Raw genomic sequence first — 22399 nt, 5'->3', positions numbered from 1 at the left:
AATATTATTATTGTCAGAGCTTGTGTCTTATTAAGAGGAGACCCCTGTAGTTAACACCCTGTTCTTGATAGATAAAAACCTGCGTCACTTGGCTTAAAAGTACTCAGTGTGCAGAGAAAATATGAGATTGTTAATACTGATAAATTGATATGTAATCTTTTACTGTTGTGGCTGATTGAGGTTGAGGTATTTCAGTCCAGTGGTTCCCAACCTAGGGGTCAGGGCCCTTTAAAGACTCACAAGATGTCAGTATTGTATTTTAAGATTAGTATTTGTATTAGTTTTGTCAGAGAACCCCCAAAATTTCACAAATCTGGGTTTTTAGGGGCGCTCATGTCTTATTAAGAGGAACCAAGCTCCCTTGTGGTTTGCATCCTAAATATTTGATTTGATTGATTGATTTGATTCAACTTTATTGTCATTGTAAGTACAGGTGCAAACAACGAAACGCAAAGTAGTAAAGTGCAATTTACAAATGTACAGAAATATGTAAAGAAAAAATAACATTATAGATATATGAATGAATATGCTGGCAAGATATTAACATTATTATTTAAGCAGTTTATATATAGTTTTAATACTATGTTTAATATATGTAATCATATTAATAAAAATAAAAATTCTGGGACTGCAGGATGCATGAAGATGAGTCTTGCAGTCTGCCATGTACAAATGTAAAAGAAATCAATCAATTTATTATTTTTGTATAATTTATTGCATCTCTTAAGCCACTGAGCTTTTCATATATTTATTTAAGCACCATTAAATATATACTAATCTTCAGAAGGTAAAATTATCTTTGTATGATATCAGTAAACCTTTATGTACGTTTTTATACTCTTTTTTAAAAAAAGCATTGTTTATTTTTTACCATGCAAACACACACACACACTAGCCAAATTGTGTTGTTGTTGTTGTTGTTGTTGTTTTAATCACAACAAAAGCAGTGTTGTTGCTGAAGTTGCTCTGCGCCTTTAAGAGTTACGTAGCAGTGACGTGAGGCGCGGAGGGCGTGGTCAGGTTGTGAAATGTCAGGGAGGAATGGCGCTCGGCGCGGTATTTTGAACAATCGCCTTTTCCTTTCCTCGTTTTATCTGGAGCCGTTGCCCAGCGTAAATACCTCGGGTAAGCATCGCCGTGTGTCGGCCCGCTCTCGGCTTCGCTTCCACCGCCTCCAGTGGAGAGCCGCACACTTAAGAAAGTGTTGAGTGTTTGAGAGATATAATGTTGTGCTAGCTAGCTCGGGTTAGCAGCCTCGGCAAGTTTGCTAGTACAGTTGTCCTGCCCGCTGGGCTGGCTTTGATGAGGAGGATGAGGAGGAGGAGGATGATAACGATGCTTAATGGTGGACACCCATGAAAGGGGGGCCTGGATTATCCCTGTGACTGATCAATTAGAGTCCAAACTTTGACGTGTACTAACATATTTAACAACATATGGAGCAAATTGTCTCGTAAACCGCCTGCAGAGTTTAAGGCTCCTGCGACCGCGAATTAAAAGTAAATGCTAAACTTGAACCTTGGACGCAGTCTGGAAGTTGTTGTGACTGATCAATAACAGACACTGCAAGCTCTTTGAAAAGGAGTCTTGACTGGTCTCTTTATTAATAATACCATGTTTAATTAGGAAAGTAGTAGCACAAAGGGAAACGTTTCTCAGCATACTGCGTACAATAAGCTGATAACTAGCCAGTGTCAGTAATCAATACATTATTAAACCATTAATCAAACTAATAACTAACAGCACTTAACGTTAGACAACGTTGGCATACTTTAACAGCTACCTAAATGATGCATATTATCAGTTTCAATTCAACTATGAGCTCCCTGCGCCAAACTCCCTTTAAGAAATATAACATTTTAACATGTCCTAACGTGTCCGTAATAATACGTTACTCTAGAAACACAAACTGAAGTGAGACATTTATCGATAGTCTCCTGGTCAATTCGGCATCAATATAATCCTTAAAGATAAACTATATTCTGTACAAACTTTACATTTTATCACCTCAGTGCGCTCAGCCTCCGTTGTAGCTGCGCTCTTTCAGTGGGGGGAAAAAGTGTGGGAATGAGCGGCGGACCGTTTCGAAAGTTGTAATTTCTCACTAAAATAAGTGCTGGTTGGTGGATCTCACACACGCCGAATTGAACACCGACTCATAACACTGTTAATTCACCGTCCGTGATGTGTGTGTCGGTATCTGAGCAGTTTCTTTGGCTGTTAGCGAAGTAACTACCGGTTTGCTGCTTCCTGTCTTGGCGCTGGAGAGAGAGAGAGAGAGAGAGAGATCTGAGTATTTAAGAGTTGTTTTGATGGGATGTTAAAGCGATTTCTGCATGAACTGTTCCTTCTATTGATACTGTACATTAAAATATATAATTGGACAAGTTAGCAGTCACGTTTGCTGTTAGCTTTGCCTTAAACCTTGTATTGAATCTGGCTTAGAAACGGATTTTGTCTGCATCTTAACTGGGTCAAAAAATAGGATTTACTTTTTTTTTTTATTATTATTATTATTTATTTACTAAAATATGTTATTCACAACCTGTAATCCAAGCCCCCCCCTCAAAAAAAAAAAAGCACAGGCTACACATGCCTTTAGGTTGCAGTAGTGCTTGTCTGCATTGTCTGGCTCCAATGATCTCAACCCAGATGGATGTCTCAAGTGACAGCAGCAATTATTGAAAGCTAGCATTGTTTACGTTGTCAGCTCAAAGAGTTTGTTAGTCGCTAGTAGCACACATAGCAAGTGTAACATCCTCGACTCTCGTTGTTGGCTCTTGTGTGTGTGTGTGTGTGTGTGTGTGTGTGTTTGAAGTGCGGCGGGTAAGTGTCTCCGGCTTCATGTGAAATAATAATAATAATAATAAGTTAAATGCATTCCGTCATTCTCCTCACAGCTCAACGTTAGCCGGGGAGCTAACAGAGTTGATGACGAGGGAAAAATGGCGGATCTTTCGAAATCCAACCCCGGCCTGAAATAGTAACGCAGCCAGCACACAGCTGGAGCTTCTTCCTCACTCTTTGCCCCCAAGCTGGGATCACTTCTTTTTTGGGGGGGGGTGTTTTTTGTTTATTTTATTTTCGTCAACAAGTGCAGCTTCATCCGCGGAAACAATTAGAGCAGTTCTCTTAGTGTGTGTGTGTGTGTGTGTGGTGGGCAGGGTTCATATGTTTCAGTGGATTAATGTTGAGTAGAGTGCAGCAGGACAAAGATAAGGCCTAGTTTAACCCATGCATCAGCTGTCACCCTGTGTCAAAATCAGTAGAGCTAAAAAAAAAAAATAAAAACCATGTATGCACACGTTTTCTGCTGATTGCTGATCATTAATTCACAGATGTAAAAGAAATCGAGAGAATCTTTTTTAGTTAATCGGGGAAAATCTATTGAGAGCGACGCTTTCATTCAGAGTGGCTAGAAAGACAATAAAACAAATGCACATATGTTCAGAAAAACAGGAGCATTGTGTTTATAAAACATCATTCAGAGTGGCGCCCTGCAGATACATCAGATCAGTTACACAATAAAACATGTAATATGTAAAAAAAAATACGTAAAACAAATATAGACAGGAATAAAGCAGACATATTAGGAAAAACTGGAGCATTCTTTATATAAAACATCATTCAGGGGGATAATAATCAGTCTAATTTAAGGTTATACTGAAGCTGAAAGCAGTTTATCCTGCAGATACCTGCTTAAACTTATCAAACCGCTTTTGCTGTGAATACAGCTATACTGGCTAACTTTAACTGCCTTGCTTGTTTTTTTATTTTCTTTGCAAAGACCTTTCAAGCCCATTGCTTTATTGTCCAGTTTGCATTTTATATCAATTATGTAGAGCAATAAAACATAAATTAATAATCTTGTTAACTGCAATTGAATCCAACGACTTTGTAAAGTAATGAACATATTCTCTTAATTGTTCCTCAGATATGTTGTGTGCATCAGGCTCTATGATGCATTTAATGCAGTAATTTCTTGCTTCTCCTTAATAAGTGTTAACTAAAATGTGTATGTGTTCAATTTAGGGCTTGCACAATAAGGGTAAAAACATGCGATTATTTTGACAGATACTGCGATATGACTCTCAATTAGTGTGGGAATGATAATTTTTGCATTACAATTTTTATTTTCACTGAAAAAAATGATTAAAATCATGACGATTGGACATTTTTGGGAGTCTGTACCAAACAAATATGTTTTCTTAAATCTAGAGAAAAAGATTTGTAGGTCACAATATATATTTTAACATTGTAAATCTTTTTTTATTGCAATTAAATCCAACAACTTTGTGCAAAGTAATCAACAAATCCCCCTAATTTTCCCTCAGATATGTTGTGTGCATCGAGCTCTATGATACATTAAGTGCAGTAAACACATGTTTCTACTAAATCTTGTTAAAATAATTGCATTTAAATCATTAAAAATGCTGAAAGTTAAGTGTTCTGTGCATTTAACTACAATTTATATGCGTAAAGTGGAAAATTGTGCATATCTCTGACACATTTTGCAGTGACAATGAAAACTAATTGCATTGTTCTTTTGGGATTAACAGAGAGCTGAGACTTTGCAAGCATGGATGTGGTATCACCAGAGCTCAACAGCCTCCTTCCTGATGAGATCATGGATACTGAGGCCATAGAGGACATCCCTCACTCCCAACCTGACGGCGCCGCGGTTCAGCCAGAGCCCGGCGATGACACATCGGTCCCGATGGAAACGGATACACCCATGGCTTCAGAAAATCTGAGCCTCTGTTCGGATGCTTCTTCCTCAACACAACACACTCAGGCTCTGACCACATCCACTGCCACAGACTCAACATTCAGCATCAGCTCCGCAAGTCAGCTTCCCATCTCAATTTCCAGCACATCGTCACCCCTTCTTACCCTCAAACCATCCATGGTTACTTCCACAGCCACCACCAAAACTACAGATAGCGTTACTGGGACTACTGTGTCTACAAGTGGGTTGCAGAAGCTCACGGCTCCGTTTACCATCTCTGCCGCAAACCACCAGATCATTCTCAACAAGGTGGCCTCAGCTCAAGCCACAGAAGCAGCAAAGTCTGCAGGTACTCAGCCCCAGGTCATCAAGCAGGAGGGACAGAAACTTTTGGTTACAGCAATAGGAAAGTCGGGGCAGCCTATAGTGCTGCAGTTACCCCACACAGGCAGCAAGCCTGGCGTTTCACAGACTGCAGGAGACCCCAAATCTCAAGCTCCACAGTTTAAAGTGGTGACTATAGGTGGGAGGTCGGAGCTGAAGCAAGTGGTGGGCAGTGCTGGCAACCAGGTGACCACATTACAGGCCCAGCAGCTGAAGGCCGTACAGGTAAAACTGATTGTTTTGTGTTTATAGTACAATGTTAAAATTAATGGCTATAATTTGACAATTTAATATATCAGACTTTTGGTCATTTACCACATTTTAGTGTTAAATTAAACATAATTGCTTTGGCAAATTTGAGCTGTGCCCAATAAGACTGCAAGCACTGTTTACAAACGATTAGCTATAAAGCATCGTAATAAAAGCGTGACTGGCTTTGTTAGATTGGATTTCAGTGTTTTCCATCCATAGATGTGTGTTCAATGGGCCTGTCCAACAAGTAAACATAATAATTTGGGGCGTTGATGCTCTAAGCTGACATTTAACAACCGCTGATTGTTAAACTACTACTGCTCTCCTGCTGGGTTGGTTGATAAGAAAGTTAAAAAAGTTTGTTTGCATCTGAGGTGAGACATTACAGCACCACAAGCAGGTTCAAGCAGCAGTGTTTTGAATTTTGAAGGTGAAGCTACCTTTTGTTTACCTTCTTGTAAATGTGGTGTTATGACGGGGCCGATAGAGAGAAGAATTTTTCAGAAGAGACTGAGTTTGCTTGAAGAAAAGACAAAAATATCTACAGTTTGATACACACACACACACATCTGTAAAAAGAGATAGACAATCAAGTTAAGAATTAATTTAAATAAAGCAATAATGCAGATTTTATCAGGGTATAACCCTGATAAAATGTAACATTTATTACATCAAAGTTAATGTATTAAATAACATTAATACTCCTTAATACTAAGTGCAAATACAAATCCGACTTGCGGCCGTTTGCTGCGTGTCATCCCCTCTCTCTCTGCCCCCCTTTCCTGTCTATCTTCGGCTGTAACTATCAATAAAAAAGGCAATAAAAGGCCAAAAAAAAAGAGTTCTATTTACATGTATGTTTTCTGTGGGCACAGACACGCTCCTGTGTTTGCTATTAATGTATTAATATTAAAAGACGGGGTAATTGAGGCATATTTGACATCATAAATCTTCATTGACTATCAGGCAGCCATCACCAGTCCCTGAATATTCACATACTCATCAGGCAGAGAAAGAAGTGACACACAGATCTGATACACTGGTGCTGATACAGTCCAGGGTATTATTAAGTGGATCAGGTGTTTGCCAGTTGTGACGATTTTTACATTAGATATTATTCTTTAGTCATGTAGTCATATCGTTTAAATCTGCACAAGCTTAAAAATATTGTCTCCATTTCCACTCAAATCAAAAAGATGAGATGAAAACACAACAAAACAAGCTAGACGATTCTAATGTCAGTAATTAAGGATTTAACTTGATATGACTTGCAACGTGATACATGTGTTGAGTTGTGAATGTAAATAAAATGCACGTCAATATCTCCACAGATTGCTAAGAAAACACCAACATCCTCAGCTGCACCAATCAAGTTCATCATCACAAAAACTGTTAACAGCAAAGGTCTAAGTCCTCAGACATCCGTGTCTCCTGTTATTGCAGGTACTTTCATTTGCTTTATTACATCATGATTTTATTGTACACTGCTGTCTTTTTTTTGTCGGTAAAGATCAAGACTACAACGTCAGCTTTTCTCCTGTGTTCTTTTGTGTTCTGTAATTAAGCAACGATTTCTCAACTCTTGTGCCACGTGTTCACAGGACGGGTCCTGACGCAGAATTCCCCAGGGATGCCCCCGAGGACCATTACCATCTCCGAGCCCCACAACACAAGTATACAAAGTCTCCCCGGCAAAAAGATCGCTATATCGCCTCTTAAGACTCCCAGCAAGGTAAATTCTACACATCATTCCCCATTTAGCTTTTTTTTCCTGTTATGTTTCCCACTTATTTTCACTTTGAGCAGCTTCCAGGTGCCTTGAAATACCATCACTGCAGTTTTTTTTAAGATGGTCACAGTTGTTTTAGCAGGAAAGGCACAGCTGTGATGAATAACCTTAACGATGGTCTATTTAAGAGCGGCTGTCAGTCAGTCAGTATGCACAATGCCAGAGCCCTGGGACTGACTCGCCTACATGGAATACAGCAATCATTAATGATATCATATACACCTGTGTGTGTGACCAATCAAAATATCCACCTGAAGGAAGGTTTGTTGTACTTCAGTCAGAGCTTTAAACTACACTTCATCACCAAGTTTCTGTCATTAATTTGATTGTGATGCATTCACCATCCACATTTAAGCAGGTTGTTGATATGTGGGCCAAACATTAATATTATGTGAGAATATTAATATGTATCGAGCGTGTGATAAGGTCAGTAGTTGGACTGATCATACTGCACTCTCCTTGTTTGTCTCTGCCAGGTGACTGTGGTGTCTGTGGCCTCGCCGACCTCCAATGCCTCTCAGAAGTCAGTGGCGCTGCCCGTCAACGTAGCTCTTGGCCAGCAGATCCTCACAGTCCAGCAGTCCACGTCTGCATCTCCGGTCAAGGTGGCCGCCAGCCAAGCCACGACACAGGTGAGATCCCACTGCGGAGCTGGTCGTTGTTTATTGTCGGCCGGAGCGTGGGCGCGCTTGCCCTGGGCTTGATTTCAAGTCATTTGTTCTATATCAACAATGAAGTATTCTGGGATGCCACGATCACCTCTAATGTAGAAAATACAGCACATTTAAATGTTTTTTTAATGAAGATTGTCTTCATATTGTTTTTTTTTGTCTATAAACAATACAGCTGGCAGTGAAGAAGCATAATGAAACATTGTGTGAGTGAGTCACTTCTCACAGTCTGTCTGTTGATCTGAGTGCATTACTCTTGGCTGTGTTTTATTGTTTTTGATGGCATTACATCCAAACTGAAACTGCTCTTGTACTGTGTGACGTATCTTTTTGTTTATTTACAGAGTAAAAATTACAATATGTACAATCTAACTTCTCTATTCTAACTCTTAAGGCCAGACCCTGTTCTGTATTAAGGTTTTCCTTTCATTACAAAATGACTGTAGCTGCTCTCTGGAACAATTTATGGACTTTACAGCTAACTGGTTTGCACTTTACACTCATGTTGGTAGGAGACAGAACTCGCTAAGCCAGAACCAATTGTAGCAGCTTATGGCCTGCAACAAAAAGCTTCCGGCTTAATATTATGAGATCAGTTAGGCTTGATATGAGGTGTAAATCTGTCCCAGCGTACTTTGAAGTTCCAAGATTTGAATTTTGACTCGTACTATTGTCGATTTTCATGCAAAGTAAATTTTTCCTTTTGTCATTTGGACTTAAAGCTCCGTCTCCTGCTCGAACATTTTCAGAATATTAAACCAGTGCAGTCTGTGGCCGTGGGAGGAGTCGGCGGCTCCCAGTTCAAGACCATCATCCCACTGGCCACGCAGCCGAACGTGCAGCAGATTCAGGTGCCAGGAAGCCGGTTCCACTACGTCCGCCTCGTCACAGCAACCACAGCTAGCAGCACGGGGCAGCCCAGCGGTCCCAGCACCAGCTCTATACAGACAGGTGACTTACAAACAGACGTTGTGATAGGTGTTTATCTGGTGACAAATGTTAACCTGTGAATGGACATGTGGAAGCTCTTCTGTGGCAACTCATGATGGCTTTATGTCTCACAGCTAAACCGATGGTGGTGAGTACAGGAGCCGTCAGGATGTCTGTCCCAATCGTCCAAGCACAGACCATCAAGCAGGTAACTTCTGTAAATGCTGTTTTCATTCAGAGCTTTCTGTGAAATGCCTCTGGAGCTGCATTCATGGATTGTATTCCCTGTAGGTGGCACCTAAGCCCTTGACGTCAGCAGCAGTAGTAACCACCACTCAGACCCAGCAACGGCTGATAATGCCTGCAACCCCTCTACCCCAGATCCAGCCCAACTTCACCAACCTCCCTCCAGGCACCGTTCTGGCACCAGCTCCAGGAGGCGGGAACGTGGGCTATGCAGTCGTGCCAGCACAATATGTCACACAGGTCAGCGGTGTTTGTTTTGTTCTTTTGAATTCACTGCTCTTTGATATTTATGTGTTTCATTAATTTTCTGTTATCTGCCTCTCCTGTAGCTCCAGCAGTCACCGTTTGTGACCCTCGCCAGCAGCTCTAATTTCCCCGCGTCCACTGGTATCCAGACTCAGGCCAGATTGCCACTCAATGGGTAAGGAGGGACATAAAGATGGGTCTTATTTTATGTGTTAATGTCACCAACTAAATCATTTATCTTGTGTTTAAAACTACATTTACCAGACAAAAGAAGTATTGCAGCAAAGTTGTGTTTTTTTGTTTTGTTTTTCAAAATAAAATGAAAACTAGATGACTGTTATCTAAAATGTGGCCTTCTTAATCTGTGACAGTATTTTTATTCTTTGGTTATCTCAGTTCAGATTACTGTTTAAGTTGCAATGAAACAAATTGTCGATGAAAGCAATGAATGATTTGTTTTACGAAATATGCATTCTTTAGAAATACCACACATGGGACTTTATAGAGGCCTAGACACTAAGATACATGTCATTGTGTAAGCTCACACTGAAAAGTGAAACTTATGTAAAGGTTTACAGAACAACTACCACAACGGTTGTCTACTAATTGATATTGAATTGATTGTTGAAATGCTTTCATTTAATTTAAGTAATATTATTCATTGGCTCACAGCTTGTCAACAGCAGAAGCAACGTCAAGACCAAGGAAACCATGCAACTGCACCAAGTCGCAGTGTCTCAAACTGTAAGTAGGACTTGTTAAGTAGGTTGTTGACTTTTCATGTGTTGTATTTATTTGACAGCAGTGTCCTGATCAATATATTTTATGTGTAACTTCTGCTAACTAACGGGGCAGTTTTATTAAATAGAACTCTGTTTTTTCTTCCCTAGATACTGTGACTGCTTTGCAAACGGAGAGTTCTGCAATAATTGTAACTGCAATAACTGCTTCAATAACCTGGAACATGAAACAGAACGTCTCAAAGCTATAAAGGTAAGGTGGAGGTTTGTGAGTTATGTCACTGGACTGAGTTGCTTCCTGCCAGACGGATGAAACAAAGGTGAAAATGTGTTTTTTACAGACGTGTCTCGACCGGAACCCGGAGGCCTTCAAACCTAAAATTGGCAAAGGCAAAGAGGGAGAGTCGGACCGCAGACACAGCAAAGGCTGCAACTGCAAACGGTCGGGCTGCCTGAAGAACTACTGCGAGTGCTACGAGGTGGGTTTCCTCACTGCACTGTTTGCAGGAGCGTTGTCGCTTTCACTTCATGTTGACTAAATGGACTTTACATTCTTATATGTCCTTTGTTTCACCTAACAGGCGAAGATCATGTGCTCGTCCATTTGTAAGTGCGTCGGATGCAAAAACTTTGAGGAGAGCCCAGAGAGGAAGACCCTGATGCACCTGGCGGATGCAGCAGAAGTGAGAGTACAGCAGCAGACTGCAGCGAAGACCAAGCTCTCCTCACAGATCTCAGACCTGCTAATGCGGACGACGCCTGTTATTTCGAGTGGAGGCGGGAGGTACTCTAACACTTACCTCTACTACAACAACAATAATTACAGAAACACTCTTGAGGAATAATCATTTGCATTATTATTATTGTAACAGCGGAAGTTGTTTATGATCATTTTTTTCCTCCTAACCTTTTATTATTTAAAGCATGGAGTCACATGAAAGTCCAGAAAGTGAAAAAGGAGCAGCTAATCTTAATACAACACAACCAAATCAATAATGAAGAAAAACTATCAATAACATCTATAAAATAAAGGCCCAACAAGCACAAACAAATGACAGCTAGTAACACTACAGCCACATTTGAGTACACAACAATCCCTGTTATTCAGTCACAGTCTGCTTTAGATAAATCTGCATTTGTTTAAGTACTTTTTTATTCCCTAATTTGGGAACTTGTTCCATTTATCCCTGTTCATGGCTCTTGTCTTCGGTCCATGGATAACGAATTGTCATTTATCCATATGTATACTGAGTGGAATATGTGTGTGTGTGTGGTGCTATACCTGAACATATAGCTGCCCACATGAAAACAAGCACACTGGAATGTAATCTGTCTTTATGTGAGAGCCATGACAGTCGGTATGAACAAGGAAGAACAAGTCTAGCAGCCTTATCTTGGCCTAACGGAAATTCATCAAGATCCTCTTTATTTGACCATATGACTTCTCACAGGCCACTTTTAATTCAGCGTGGGAATGGTGGAATAAATTGATAATTTGCAATATTATTATAGCAGTTGAAGTTGTTTATGATCCCTCATCCCCCTGTTTATCATTTAAAGTGAGTTTCTTCTGCTGTTACCCACTGTATGAAACACACTTTTGATAGTTTTTTGCTTATTTAGTAATGTTAGTAATATTATATGGGACGTTGAGTATATCTCAAACATTAAATATCCGTGTACAGAAGCAACAAAGTAAAAACACATCTTTTTAGTTTAGAGCTTAAAACATTTTATTCATGTAAAGGCAATTTAAATCCAGTGTGAGAATGGTGGACTCTAACAAAAACATTATTTGCAATATTATTATTGCAACTGAAGTTTTTTATGCTGATGAGCATTTTTGTTCTCCCATGCCCTTTTATTATTTAAAATTAGAAGTTTCTTTGACTAGTAGGTTACAGAAACTCAGTGACAACTTGCAGCTTTATGTATTTTTCTCCCTAATTGTAGTTTTTGAATATTAATGTATGAACAAAAATGATTAAGTCCGTCTGTAACTCCCCACCTCTACTAACATATAATGACAGCTGTTGACATGAAAGACGATGTATTTTCTAACCGAGGTGTTGTTTCCGTCTCCCCCACAGGCTGCCATATACGTTTGTAACAAAGGAGGTGCTTGAAGCGACGTGCGAGTGTCTGCTGGAACAGGCCAAAAAGGCAGAACAGACTCATCAGCCTCAGGCCGAAACGGAGCGATTGATCCTGGAGGAGTTCGGACACTGCCTCATGAGGATAATCAGCTCCGCGGGGAAAGCCAAAGCAGACTGTGCCTCCATCAACTGCTAGGCCAGGAACTGTGGCTCTTTCCCCGCCCTCTTACCCCGCCCCCAGCTGTAGGAGGGGGGCCCCCTCCCCCCGAGAGGCACGGATGACTCTGCGCTCTTTCTCGGACCCCTGTAGGGGGGTTTTCTCTCCTGCAGGGAAACAGGTTGTCTCTAACATCAAGAGGCAGAACAATGGCCTGAAAGTAGATTCCCCTGCCCTGGGCAAGCGAAGGCCAGCTGGAATAATAAACATGGAACGGGCTCTAACTGAAGGACAAACAGACAGACCTTCGAAGCCGTTCTCTCACTTCTTGTTCTCCTGGCTGCGACGGACAGAAACGGCCGAGCGAGGTAGTGCTGAACAGGAACTGAATCGTTTCTTCACTTTATTTTCCCTACGAGGCCCTAGCCGATCTGTTTCTCCAACCTTTTGTTCTTCCATTTTATTCTTCTCTTATTCTTTCCCTTTTTTTGAGGTTTTCGATAAAAAAAAGAAATGCCTGTAATTTTTATGTAATCATTTGTGCTTACAGTAGACAAACAGAACATGTATCTTTTGATATTTATTTTGACAAGTATTTGTAATCAATGTGAGCGCTAATATTGTGTGGCTTTATAGTGCTGCAAACTGTTAATTATTAACCAAGGCTAGGCTAAATTGTTTCTATGAAAATGAGTAGAGGCAATCTTAGGTTTTTATCCTAAAGGTAAGTTGAATGCACACACGTAATGCATTATGCACACATGCACAGATACACAGCACCGCTCAGACTAGTTGGAACGTGACTGGCGGGAGGGTACACAGTTCTTCTGGTGCTGTTTTCTGTTTTATTAGTCACATGCTTACTGTACATTAAAAACACCGTGAATGGAAAAATAATTGAGACTTGTTAAATGACTGGAGGAAAGCAGGAACACATAAAACAAAGATGACAGTTTCCTGATCTGTCTGAGGCTGGATTAATGTCGCAGGGGCACAAATGAAGAGCAATTAAAGGAGCAAACATCCATTTTGACATTTTAATAGAAGGTAAAGCACAGAAGTAATTAATAATATAATTTACGTATGCTTGTTCCAGTGTTCTGTTGTTGCGTTTGCTGGCTAATTAGCACAACTTAAAGCAGCAACATGAACTTTGTGTTTTGTGTTGATTCTGGCGGCCCCTGTGGACAAAAGCAGTAGTGTTTCTACCGTCTCATTTCATTCATTTCGAGGTGAATCTGTTCAATGGCAGGCATTAAGAATAACTATAAAGAAACAGCCCATCTTCTCACTGATGGTCTTGTTTCATGTCGGTCATATAGAGGCATCAGGATTAAATCACGACTGTTTCATAACCATTTTAAACTCCGTACATATCATCAGAGCTGCTTGTGGGACGGTCGAATAGCTTCAGGAATCCTCGAGGTTTGAACTCATTACGCAATAACTTCTGTCCCTTTTTCATGTGAGTGCAACACTATTAATGTCTTCCAGGAGAGACTGAAATCGTGTGCCCTTATTTAAACATCACGGCCAGCTTCCTGCCTTCCAGTGGGGCCGTTTGGAACGACTGTAAACACTTTTGATTTCCGGGTAAAAACGCGTTCTGCGAACTAGTTATCTTTCTAGTCCAACGCATCCTTACCAGGAAACAGAAAGGCCCCAAAAACCTATTTTCTCTGTTGGTTACTTACTGGGAGTAACTACATGAATTCTACATTAGTTTTGGTTATTTCTCATAAGAGATTTCTGTGTTTGTTTGCTGTCAGTGCTCTTGTGCAGGGTGCAGTTGGAAAAGGGTGAAAGGATCACATCTCTCTGTGCATCAATCAGAGTTTAGGAACATTGGAGTGAAAAGGAGATTTTTCATTCACTGTCCTGATGAAGCAGATTAGCTACTTTTGGACAGTTAAACTCTTAATAAACAGTAAAAAAATATATTTTATTCCAAACTGAGTGATTGTTGCACATTTAGTGAATGAATATTTAAGGTGGATAATTAAATCCAGGGGCTTTATTTCTTCAGTATTTCTCTCCAACATAGAGCTAGAGTTATAGCTTCTCAGGTGTGATGATGTGGTGCTTTTGTGTGTTTTTGTTGTCTGTAAATGGAATATTTTGGGTTTTGGATGAATAAAAGAAGCAATTTGATTACATCATATTGGGGATTTGGGAAATATAGCCGACACTTTTCACATTTTATAGACAAAAGTATTCATTTTCACTCAAAACCTAATTTATATATATATATGTGGGCTGTCAATCAAATGTAGTTTGATCTAATATTTGTTTTAGGTATTGAGAGACGGACAAAACACGGAAATCTCTTATGTTAAACAACCACAACTGTTTCAACCTCTGCCAGAAATGGTGTGTTCATGTAGGGGAACTTTGCTCTGATTGAGGAAGTAAGTGTTTTGGGCCTTTTTTTAAGATTTATAACCAAGTTTTGGCGGCTTTAAATGGAACAGTGCCATCATTAATGTTATTAGTGTCATCTGTGCTTTTCCTTCTGTTACACGTCAATATCTGCTGTGAAAAACGATTATTGGGAGTCAGTAAGTTGATAAATATTCTAAAAACATTCTTAAAACTTCTTCAACTTTGAAATTTCCATCTTCCACACGTCTTTGTAGATTGCATGCTGGGACTTTTATCAAGTCCTCCTGCACTGCTTTCATCGATGTTAAAAGGTTCCCTGTGGAGTTTTGGCTATTAGCTGTGTTATAGAGCAATGTTTTTGTACTTCTGTGTCCCAAATCCATTCAATCAGTACAATACTAACTCCATAATCATCATTGTATACTATTTTAGCAATTATTTAAAAAACAGAAACACCATTTTATACAAACCTGTGACGTCAGGTGACACAAATTTTTACAGACGTCAAAATGTAACACTTGTTTTCACCACCAGTTACAATTATTTGTTGTTTTTTTTTCTAACTGTGAGCAGCGCAATCCAGTTTTTGGTGACGTGGCTGCTACACCACAACAAGCTACAGAACACGTCCTCCGAGTGGACTCGGAGCTGCAGCCTTCATGAGCAAACAAGGAAATAACAAAAACTGCAGTTCCTCTAGGGACCACTTGAGGGCGGCTCCAAATGTGAGTCCATCTCCAAAAGGCCCCCTATTCAAACTTTACAGCAGAAATAAACATGTTTACAGCCCGGAACAAAAACCTGTTTTAGTCTCTATGGCTAAATAACCTTAAATTCACCCCCTTAACTGTCAGGGGTTGCATTTATATAGAATCTCACCTGTTAAAATTATATGAAGGCTTAAAGTTATGCATAATTAAGGCTGTGGCCACTTTGAGTGACAGGTGGGTGCTGTCATAGCAACCAGGCTTTATTTAGCTCCACCTCTTCGCCCATAAACGGCTGGAGTCAGTGGATTCAGGACTGCCAAGAGGGCGACGGCCGGAGCCGAACACACTGAGCTTCACAACAATTCTTTAGAAACCTATGTGTGACGTCACAGAGACTGTTTGTTTTTAGTTATACAGTCTATGGCGGACTCCAGAAAGTAAACAGAACCACTGCACGTCCACGGTGTCCGTCTGCGAGTATATTCAGGCATTAAAAACCTTAAAATCCGTGTGCAGTATGGGTTCGGGATTCGTTGCACGTGAGTGACGCGATCCAAAGCCGTCTTCCTCTGATCAACAGTTTGTGCTACTGAACCAAGGAAACAACAATGTAAACAATGTACGTTTCAAATTCTTCCAAAAATCAAAAATGCAATTGTTTTCTAATGTGATTTATAGAAAGAATGAATGCAAACATACCATAACTCTGTTTACAAAAAAAGCTCCACAGGGTCCCTTTAATGTAGGTCACACAGCAGCAGGTGTGTTAAATATTGGACAGTTAAAGGATCCACTGGTTTGTTTGTTTGTTTCTGTACACAATATCAATCTGTTTTTGACTCACTATTGCTGAAATGTACCAAAACCTACTTTTGCTTGCTCACATGCATCTTATCAGGAACCCGAGGACTGAAATTCACTCAGATTAAACACGTCCAGAAGTACGCAACACATAAAGGTGCACTCTGAGCAGAACATGATCTTTCTTTCTATAAAGCTGGTTTACTGTCTGTGCCTGAGACAAACATATTGAATGCTAACCCTCAATATTACAGTTTAAATATGCAAAATGTTTGTTCAGAAACGGCACAATTATCCAATTAAGACCCATTTTTTGTCATTATATAACTTTCACCAATTCAATTCCTTTATTTTACACATTGTTGATAATACTTCAAAATATATAAACCTTCAGAAAGACATTCAACGAGCAGGTGAGTGTCGGCTGTAGCGTTAGCTGTTGGCTGCTTTTAATTCATTCATTGTGGCTGTTACTGAATGAAATGTTTGTGCCCGCCCATCCCGACTTTTAAACAGTAATTAAACTATATAATGTTTTTTTTTTTATTAAGCTCAAAATGTGTCTATGTCTTTTAATGTAATTAAATGTGATTATTATTTCACTATTTAAGTGGTGAAAAAGCTCTAACTGATATTTATATTATTTATTTAACTGACATATGAAATAATGTGCAAACAGTGTGAAAGGTGCTTTAAAGTGAGTTTCAGCTCATTGTTTAGCTGTCTGGTTGTAAGTTCACGGTTTCTCACCGCTTTATGGCCTCATTATTAACCGCAGTAGGTGAACATAGTGGAGCATTTAGCAGCGAGAGACATTTTCCTCAGGAGAAAACAGCTTAAAGAGTGAATATTGGATATTGGACTTACATCCATCAAGTGGACGCAGACACATCTCCAAATGAACAATAATGTTCCTCTGTAACTGCTGGATGTGGAAATAAGCAAATGTTTGCAACACGTTCATCACATCAACTTTAAAGATGCCAATGTTGTTTATAGATAGATAGATAGATAGATAGATAGATAGATAGATAGATAGATAGATTTATTATTTATTTATCCAGAGGGAAATTCAGGTATCCAGTAGCATACAAAATACAAAACATACATTAAACATACATTAAACATATATAAGGCTAAAATTAAAATCCCTAACCTTAAGAATAGAGTTAAAAACTAAAATAGAAGATAAAATATAAAGTATTATATATAGATATCTATATATAATATATAAAATTAACAGTAGCTACAGTAAACAGTGCAAATGGATGTGCAAACTAGAGATAGAAATTGTCCATTGTCTATTATCTGTTGTCCTCCCTGCCTTTACTGGGAGCTGTTGTACAGTCTGATGGTGGAGCTGGACTGGGACAGCAGTCTGCCACTGAACACACTCCTCTGCCGGGTGAAGGTGTCGTGCAGAGGGTGGTGGGTGCTGCAGTATGGACAGCAGTTTGTTCAGGGTCCTTCTCTCTGCCACTGTCACTGTCAGTTTTTTATGTCCGCTGCCCCCAGGTGGCCAAAACTCCCTGATTTAAAACTAGTTTATATTTCAGTGAAAGGTTGTTAAAAATATTCTGTTAAAAACCTGGAGAGTAGTTTTCCAGTCAGGGAAACACCTGGAAATTGATTAAAATGACCAAATATCCTGAAAATAGTCTCTGTTGTCCTGGAAAACGTTAATTGTATTTTCAGTTCTGTGGCCAAATTAATGTTCCCTTCCAACAGGCACAATAGCAGCACCCTGACTCTGAATCAGTGTTCGCAAACACCTGTGATTAAATGTCTAAATGGCTGCTGTGAAAAAGGTCTACTGGGCAAATTAAACTTTTGAGTGCTGATGGCGCTATGAAAAGTCAGGGGATCACCACAGTCAGTAGGATTCATCCTCTAGGGACTATAGACGGAGAGAAACACTCTCATGCTTAGAGTTGAATTAAGATCATGATCTCTACAGCTCTTCCCCGTGTCCTCGCTGTCTCTCTCCACTTTATTCTGTTATTCTCTGATCCAGTAAAGTGCAGGGTCAACTCCATTGTGGTTTCAGCTGCAGTCTATTGGTTCACAGAGGTAACCACACGACTCTAAAGAGAGAGCGTACACTCTTTTATTAACAGGCTTTGATGCACACACGGCACACAGCCCCACATTAGCACAGCAAAGAGCTCAAGACGGAAAAAAGTTGCACATTTACCGACGTGGGCTTGGGTAAAACTGACATTTATCTTTAGTTCTGAAGATGTGTTAATTACCTTTTTGTAGATCAGACAGTTGTTTACCACATACCTGTAAAATATACTGTTACAGCGAAGGAAAGCACCGACTGAAAATGACGACCTTTTGACATTTTTATCACTTTTTCTCCCCGACTGCCTCCTGAATCATTCGTTCAGTTCCACTTCCCCTTAAAAAACCACATCTTCTAGCCGTCAACTTATGTTTTATGATGTCTCGGTTTTGTTTTTGTGATACTGTTTGTGATTTCAAATCATACCATCTGTTATCAGTAGAGTACGTAAGTATGTGGTGACAGTGACAGCCCTAGATCAGTTATAAATCAATAAATGAACATTTCCTGTATTTTAAAACAAAGTATCATACTTAATTATATCTCTAATAACAAAAGTACGTTCATTACAGTCACTTTCCACTTATTATATGACACAATAAAGTGAAGGTGCACACTACTGATTCACAAAGGCAGCCACATAATCCTTTAAAAAAGAGATATGTGGCTGCCTTTTACGTATATTTGTTATCACAGAAGTGAAATTGTGTGTCAAAACTCTTCAGTTTGGTTCATTGTTCAATCTGTGGACTGTGGAACTGCAAAATTGGGAATGCAATGCATCTATACCGAGGTTCCCCTACTTTTTCAGTTTAAAGACTTCCACAATAGATGCACATTAGACCACAGACTCTAATCTGAGAGGATTTTGACTTAAAAAACTTTTAATTTGCCCTGGTGAGTTGGGGCATAACAATTAAACACAGAAAATATAAATAAAGATAAAAAATGGAGACAACACGTGTGATATAATACAGTAAAATATTTAAATAAATGAGTGAAGAGCTGTGCAGGAATCTGCAAGTTAGTAGTGTGACACATTATTACAAATAATAATATAATATATTACATAATGTAATAATAAATTACAACAAATCAAGATGAGCAACTCTATTTCTCCCATTGTTGTTCCAAACTTTCCTAAAAATGGGATTAAAGTTACAATATTCCTCCTTTTAGTAGTACTAGTTGTACTTCAGTAGGTGGCGGTAAGGCACATAAAGGCAACACTGCCGATAATTCAGAGGAAGAACAAGACGAAGACTAGAAGGAGGAGGTGGGTTAGTGGCACGCTGGGTGTCTCCAAGAAAGTCTTATTCTTGGAGACATGAACAGTCTTATTTTTAGTGATATTAAGTATTAAAAAAAATGCAACTTTTATGCATTTTAGATCAATTTAGCGAGCTCTTTCTTCTCTTTTGAGCATGATTTTTAAACGAGGTTTTGTACAGTAACGTTAGCTGAATCGTGCCACCGCCTTGTCCGGTAATTAGGTAAGTAAAATGTAAATTTAATAGGCTAATTTTCTTGTTTTTGGTGATAATGTGTTATAACAGCACAGTTGGTTCACTCCATGCTGTAAACCCACCAACGCCAGAGCACGTGGTCAAGAAAAGCCAGCGTGTTCCGGTGTGACATCTCCGTCACGCCAAACTCCTATTTAAAAAATGCGTGTTTTTGTGTAAACTCTCTTATATAAAAGGATTTATTTGTTATTAGAACACCACTCGAACATTTTCTTAAGTTTAAAAGGCAGCTCTTCAATTCGGATAACATCATGTAATCCTACCGCTTGAGTTTTCATACAATAATCCGGTTTATGTATGTTTTTATGGTGTTTGTACAGTGTAATTTTACATACACAGATCCTCTCACCACCTACACCTTTTAATGGTTAATAACATCCAAATATGTCATGTTTTGTTCTGACAGGTCAGCTGAAGGAAAGGTTCCAGTGAAAGTAGCAGAGTGGACCTGGATGTGCATGTATGTATTGCAGTTCAGACATTTATGTAATAAAGTGAATAGCCATCCCAATGATTATACCAATCACTACCCATCTGACCCATTCATAAGTCTGGGGAAGATTAAACATGAGCTTCTAAATGAGGGTTTTGGCACTGCTTCTAAAGAGCTTGCTGCAGTCAGTGTAACTTTTCAGCTTATTTTGATATCTGTATTTTAATTTCAGGGTCGACCTGCGGAAGTGAAGCCAGTTCAGGTGAACTACATCTACCTTAAGCTCTCGACTGGTTTGTCTTTGTTCTAAGTTATTCATTGCCAAATAAATACAAATTGTCAAGCAAAGTTTGTTTTTGTGTGTTGTTTTTTTAATGGATGGTGGAATATCTTTGGGCGAAATGAGGTTTTATAACATTTTGTACATTTATCACTAGACTTTACCTGCTTATTACAGGTGTACTGACTTCACATATTTATAGTCACAGCAAAAGAAAGCAATTGCATTTACACAAACACTAGGTATACTATATAGAGGTACTACGATACTCTTACTATTGAGAAGGAAATATTGCACTTCTTACTCAATATATCTGACACTTGGTTACTTTCCATATTGAGATTTACTTTTATAAAGATGAAACCAGTGGCACACAACCTTTTTGACTCGTGACGTCTTCTGAAAGGTGGCGTGTAACTGATGATCAGTTATCTCCGGACCAGATTTCTTTGAAGGGGCCTGACCCCCCTAGGTTGGGAAACAACTGGACTGATCTGTGTATAAAAGTGGTTTAAACTAGAGCAACAACAATAAAACTGTTAACATATCAATGAGTACTTTTTAATTAAACTTAATTCCTGGTACATAATATACTGAGGTAACATTTTAAATAGAGGACTTGCCTCTAATGTTAAGTATTTTGACTGTATTGATTTTTTTTTTTTTTTTTTTTTTTTTTTTTTTAATATAATTTTTTTAAAATTAGTTTTTCTTCTCAAAGGGCTTTAATCTACTAAGAACAATATAAATAGTGATTCAAACAACTGAATCACATGACACATGCAATATCTCATGAAGAACATAATTTTATTGCTTATAGACGTTAAATGAAAAGAAGAGGTTGTATTTAGTAATTTTTTAGAATGGGCATCATTCATACTCTAAAGGTGTTTGGTATATTATGAAATGGTATTGTTATTTTATTCTTTAATTTGTATATTTGTAACTATTTAAATCATTCGTCATGTTTTATGTTATGTTTTTATTTTTGGTATTTATTTTTACTGATTTTTTTAAATTATTTTATTTATTTATATGATTTAAATTGTTTGTTTCAAACCTGGTTCCGTCCATATAAGGCACTTTGTAACTTGGTTTTAAAAACTGCTGTTTAAATTATAAGTTATATATTTATTATAATTATATAGAAATATTTACATTATGAAATACGTCACCAATAAAAAATATATTATTAACTACACAAGAATACTTAATATAATCGATGTGTATTATATTATGTATGTTTCTCTTCAATTAAGGTTTTCTGAGTAGATTTATTATTTAAAAAAAATTATAACGTTGGCAAAGTTAGCACAGTTGGCATGCTAGCTGCCAACCGCCATTAGAACGCAAAGCTGAAGAAGTTAGCATGCTAGCACAGTTAGCATGCTAGCTGCCAACCGCCATTAAAACCCAAAGCTGAAGAAGTTAGCATGCTAGCACAGTTAGCATGCTAGTTGCCAACCGCCATTAAAACCCGAAGCTGAAGAAGTTAGCAGGCTAGCGTAGTTAGCATGCTAGCTGCCAACCGCCATTAAAACCCGAAGCTGAATAAGTTAGCATGCTAGCGTAGTTAGCATGCTAGCTGCCAACCGCCAACAAAACGAACCTGAAGAGGTTAGCATGCTAGCACAGTTAGCATGCTAGCTGCCAACCGCCATTAAAACGAAGCTGAAGAGGTTAGCAGGCTAGCGTAGTTAGCATGCTAGCTGCCAACCGCCATTAAAACGAAGCTGAAGAGGTTAGCAGGCTAGCACAGTTAGCATGCTAGCTGCCAACCGCCATTAAAACGAAGCTGAAGTAGTTAGCAGGCTAGCACAGTTAGCATGCTAGCTGCCAACCGCCATTAAAACCCGAAGCTGAAGAAGTTAGCATGCTAGCACAGTTAGCATGCTAGCTGCCAACCGCCATTAAAACCCGAAGCTGAAGAAGTTAGCATGCTAGCACAGTTAGCATGCT

General features: G+C 39.0%; 1 protein-coding gene and 2 long non-coding RNA genes across 4 annotated transcripts; all 3 read left to right on the top strand.

The window, feature by feature from the left end:
* The first annotated feature begins 1003 nt into the window (after positions 1-1003).
* lin54 (lin-54 DREAM MuvB core complex component) lies at positions 1004-14401 on the top strand. 2 transcript variants are annotated; one of them, XM_051412168.1, is made up of 14 exons: positions 1004-1125; positions 4560-5338; positions 6697-6808; positions 6967-7097; positions 7631-7786; positions 8575-8776; positions 8890-8963; positions 9047-9241; positions 9331-9422; positions 9920-9991; positions 10138-10240; positions 10329-10466; positions 10569-10771; positions 12078-14401. In XM_051412168.1, the coding sequence occupies exons 2-14, from the start codon at positions 4580-4582 to the stop codon at positions 12277-12279; spliced, it is 2439 nt and encodes an 812-aa protein (XP_051268128.1). In that variant the 5' UTR covers positions 1004-1125; positions 4560-4579; the 3' UTR covers positions 12280-14401. The 2 variants fall into 2 exon arrangements, with proteins under 2 accessions (XP_051268128.1, XP_051268127.1); XM_051412167.1 differs by having other exon boundaries at positions 8548-8776.
* Positions 14402-19322: 4921 nt separating this feature from the next.
* Positions 19323-20508, top strand: LOC127370831 (uncharacterized). Its single transcript, XR_007886295.1, has 3 exons — positions 19323-19694; positions 20134-20187; positions 20393-20508. It is a non-coding gene; the product is annotated as an uncharacterized LOC127370831 (long non-coding RNA).
* Positions 20509-21738: 1230 nt separating this feature from the next.
* Positions 21739-22106, top strand: LOC127370422 (uncharacterized). Its single transcript, XR_007886232.1, has 2 exons — positions 21739-21867; positions 22058-22106. It is a non-coding gene; the product is annotated as an uncharacterized LOC127370422 (long non-coding RNA).
* The last annotated feature ends 293 nt before the right edge of the window (positions 22107-22399 follow it).

Source organism: Dicentrarchus labrax, unplaced genomic scaffold, assembly GCF_905237075.1.
Source record: "Dicentrarchus labrax unplaced genomic scaffold, dlabrax2021, whole genome shotgun sequence".
Lineage (NCBI taxonomy): Eukaryota > Metazoa > Chordata > Actinopteri > Moronidae > Dicentrarchus > Dicentrarchus labrax.
The sequence above is the reverse complement of the archived record's forward strand: the minus strand, read 5'-3'. Positions and strand labels throughout refer to the sequence as shown.

What these genes read in the sequence shown, in the direction of transcription:
- lin54 (XM_051412167.1), top strand. Translation starts at nt 4,580, where the DNA reads ATGGATGTGGTATCACCAGAGCTCAACAGCCTCCTTCCTGATGAGATC. An exon ending in CACCAGCTCTATACAGACAG is followed by an intron (nt 8,777 to 8,889) that starts GTGACTTACAAA and finishes TATGTCTCACAG; the next exon opens with CTAAACCGATGGTGGTGAGT. An exon ending in CAGCACAATATGTCACACAG is followed by an intron (nt 9,242 to 9,330) that starts GTCAGCGGTGTT and finishes CCTCTCCTGTAG; the next exon opens with CTCCAGCAGTCACCGTTTGT.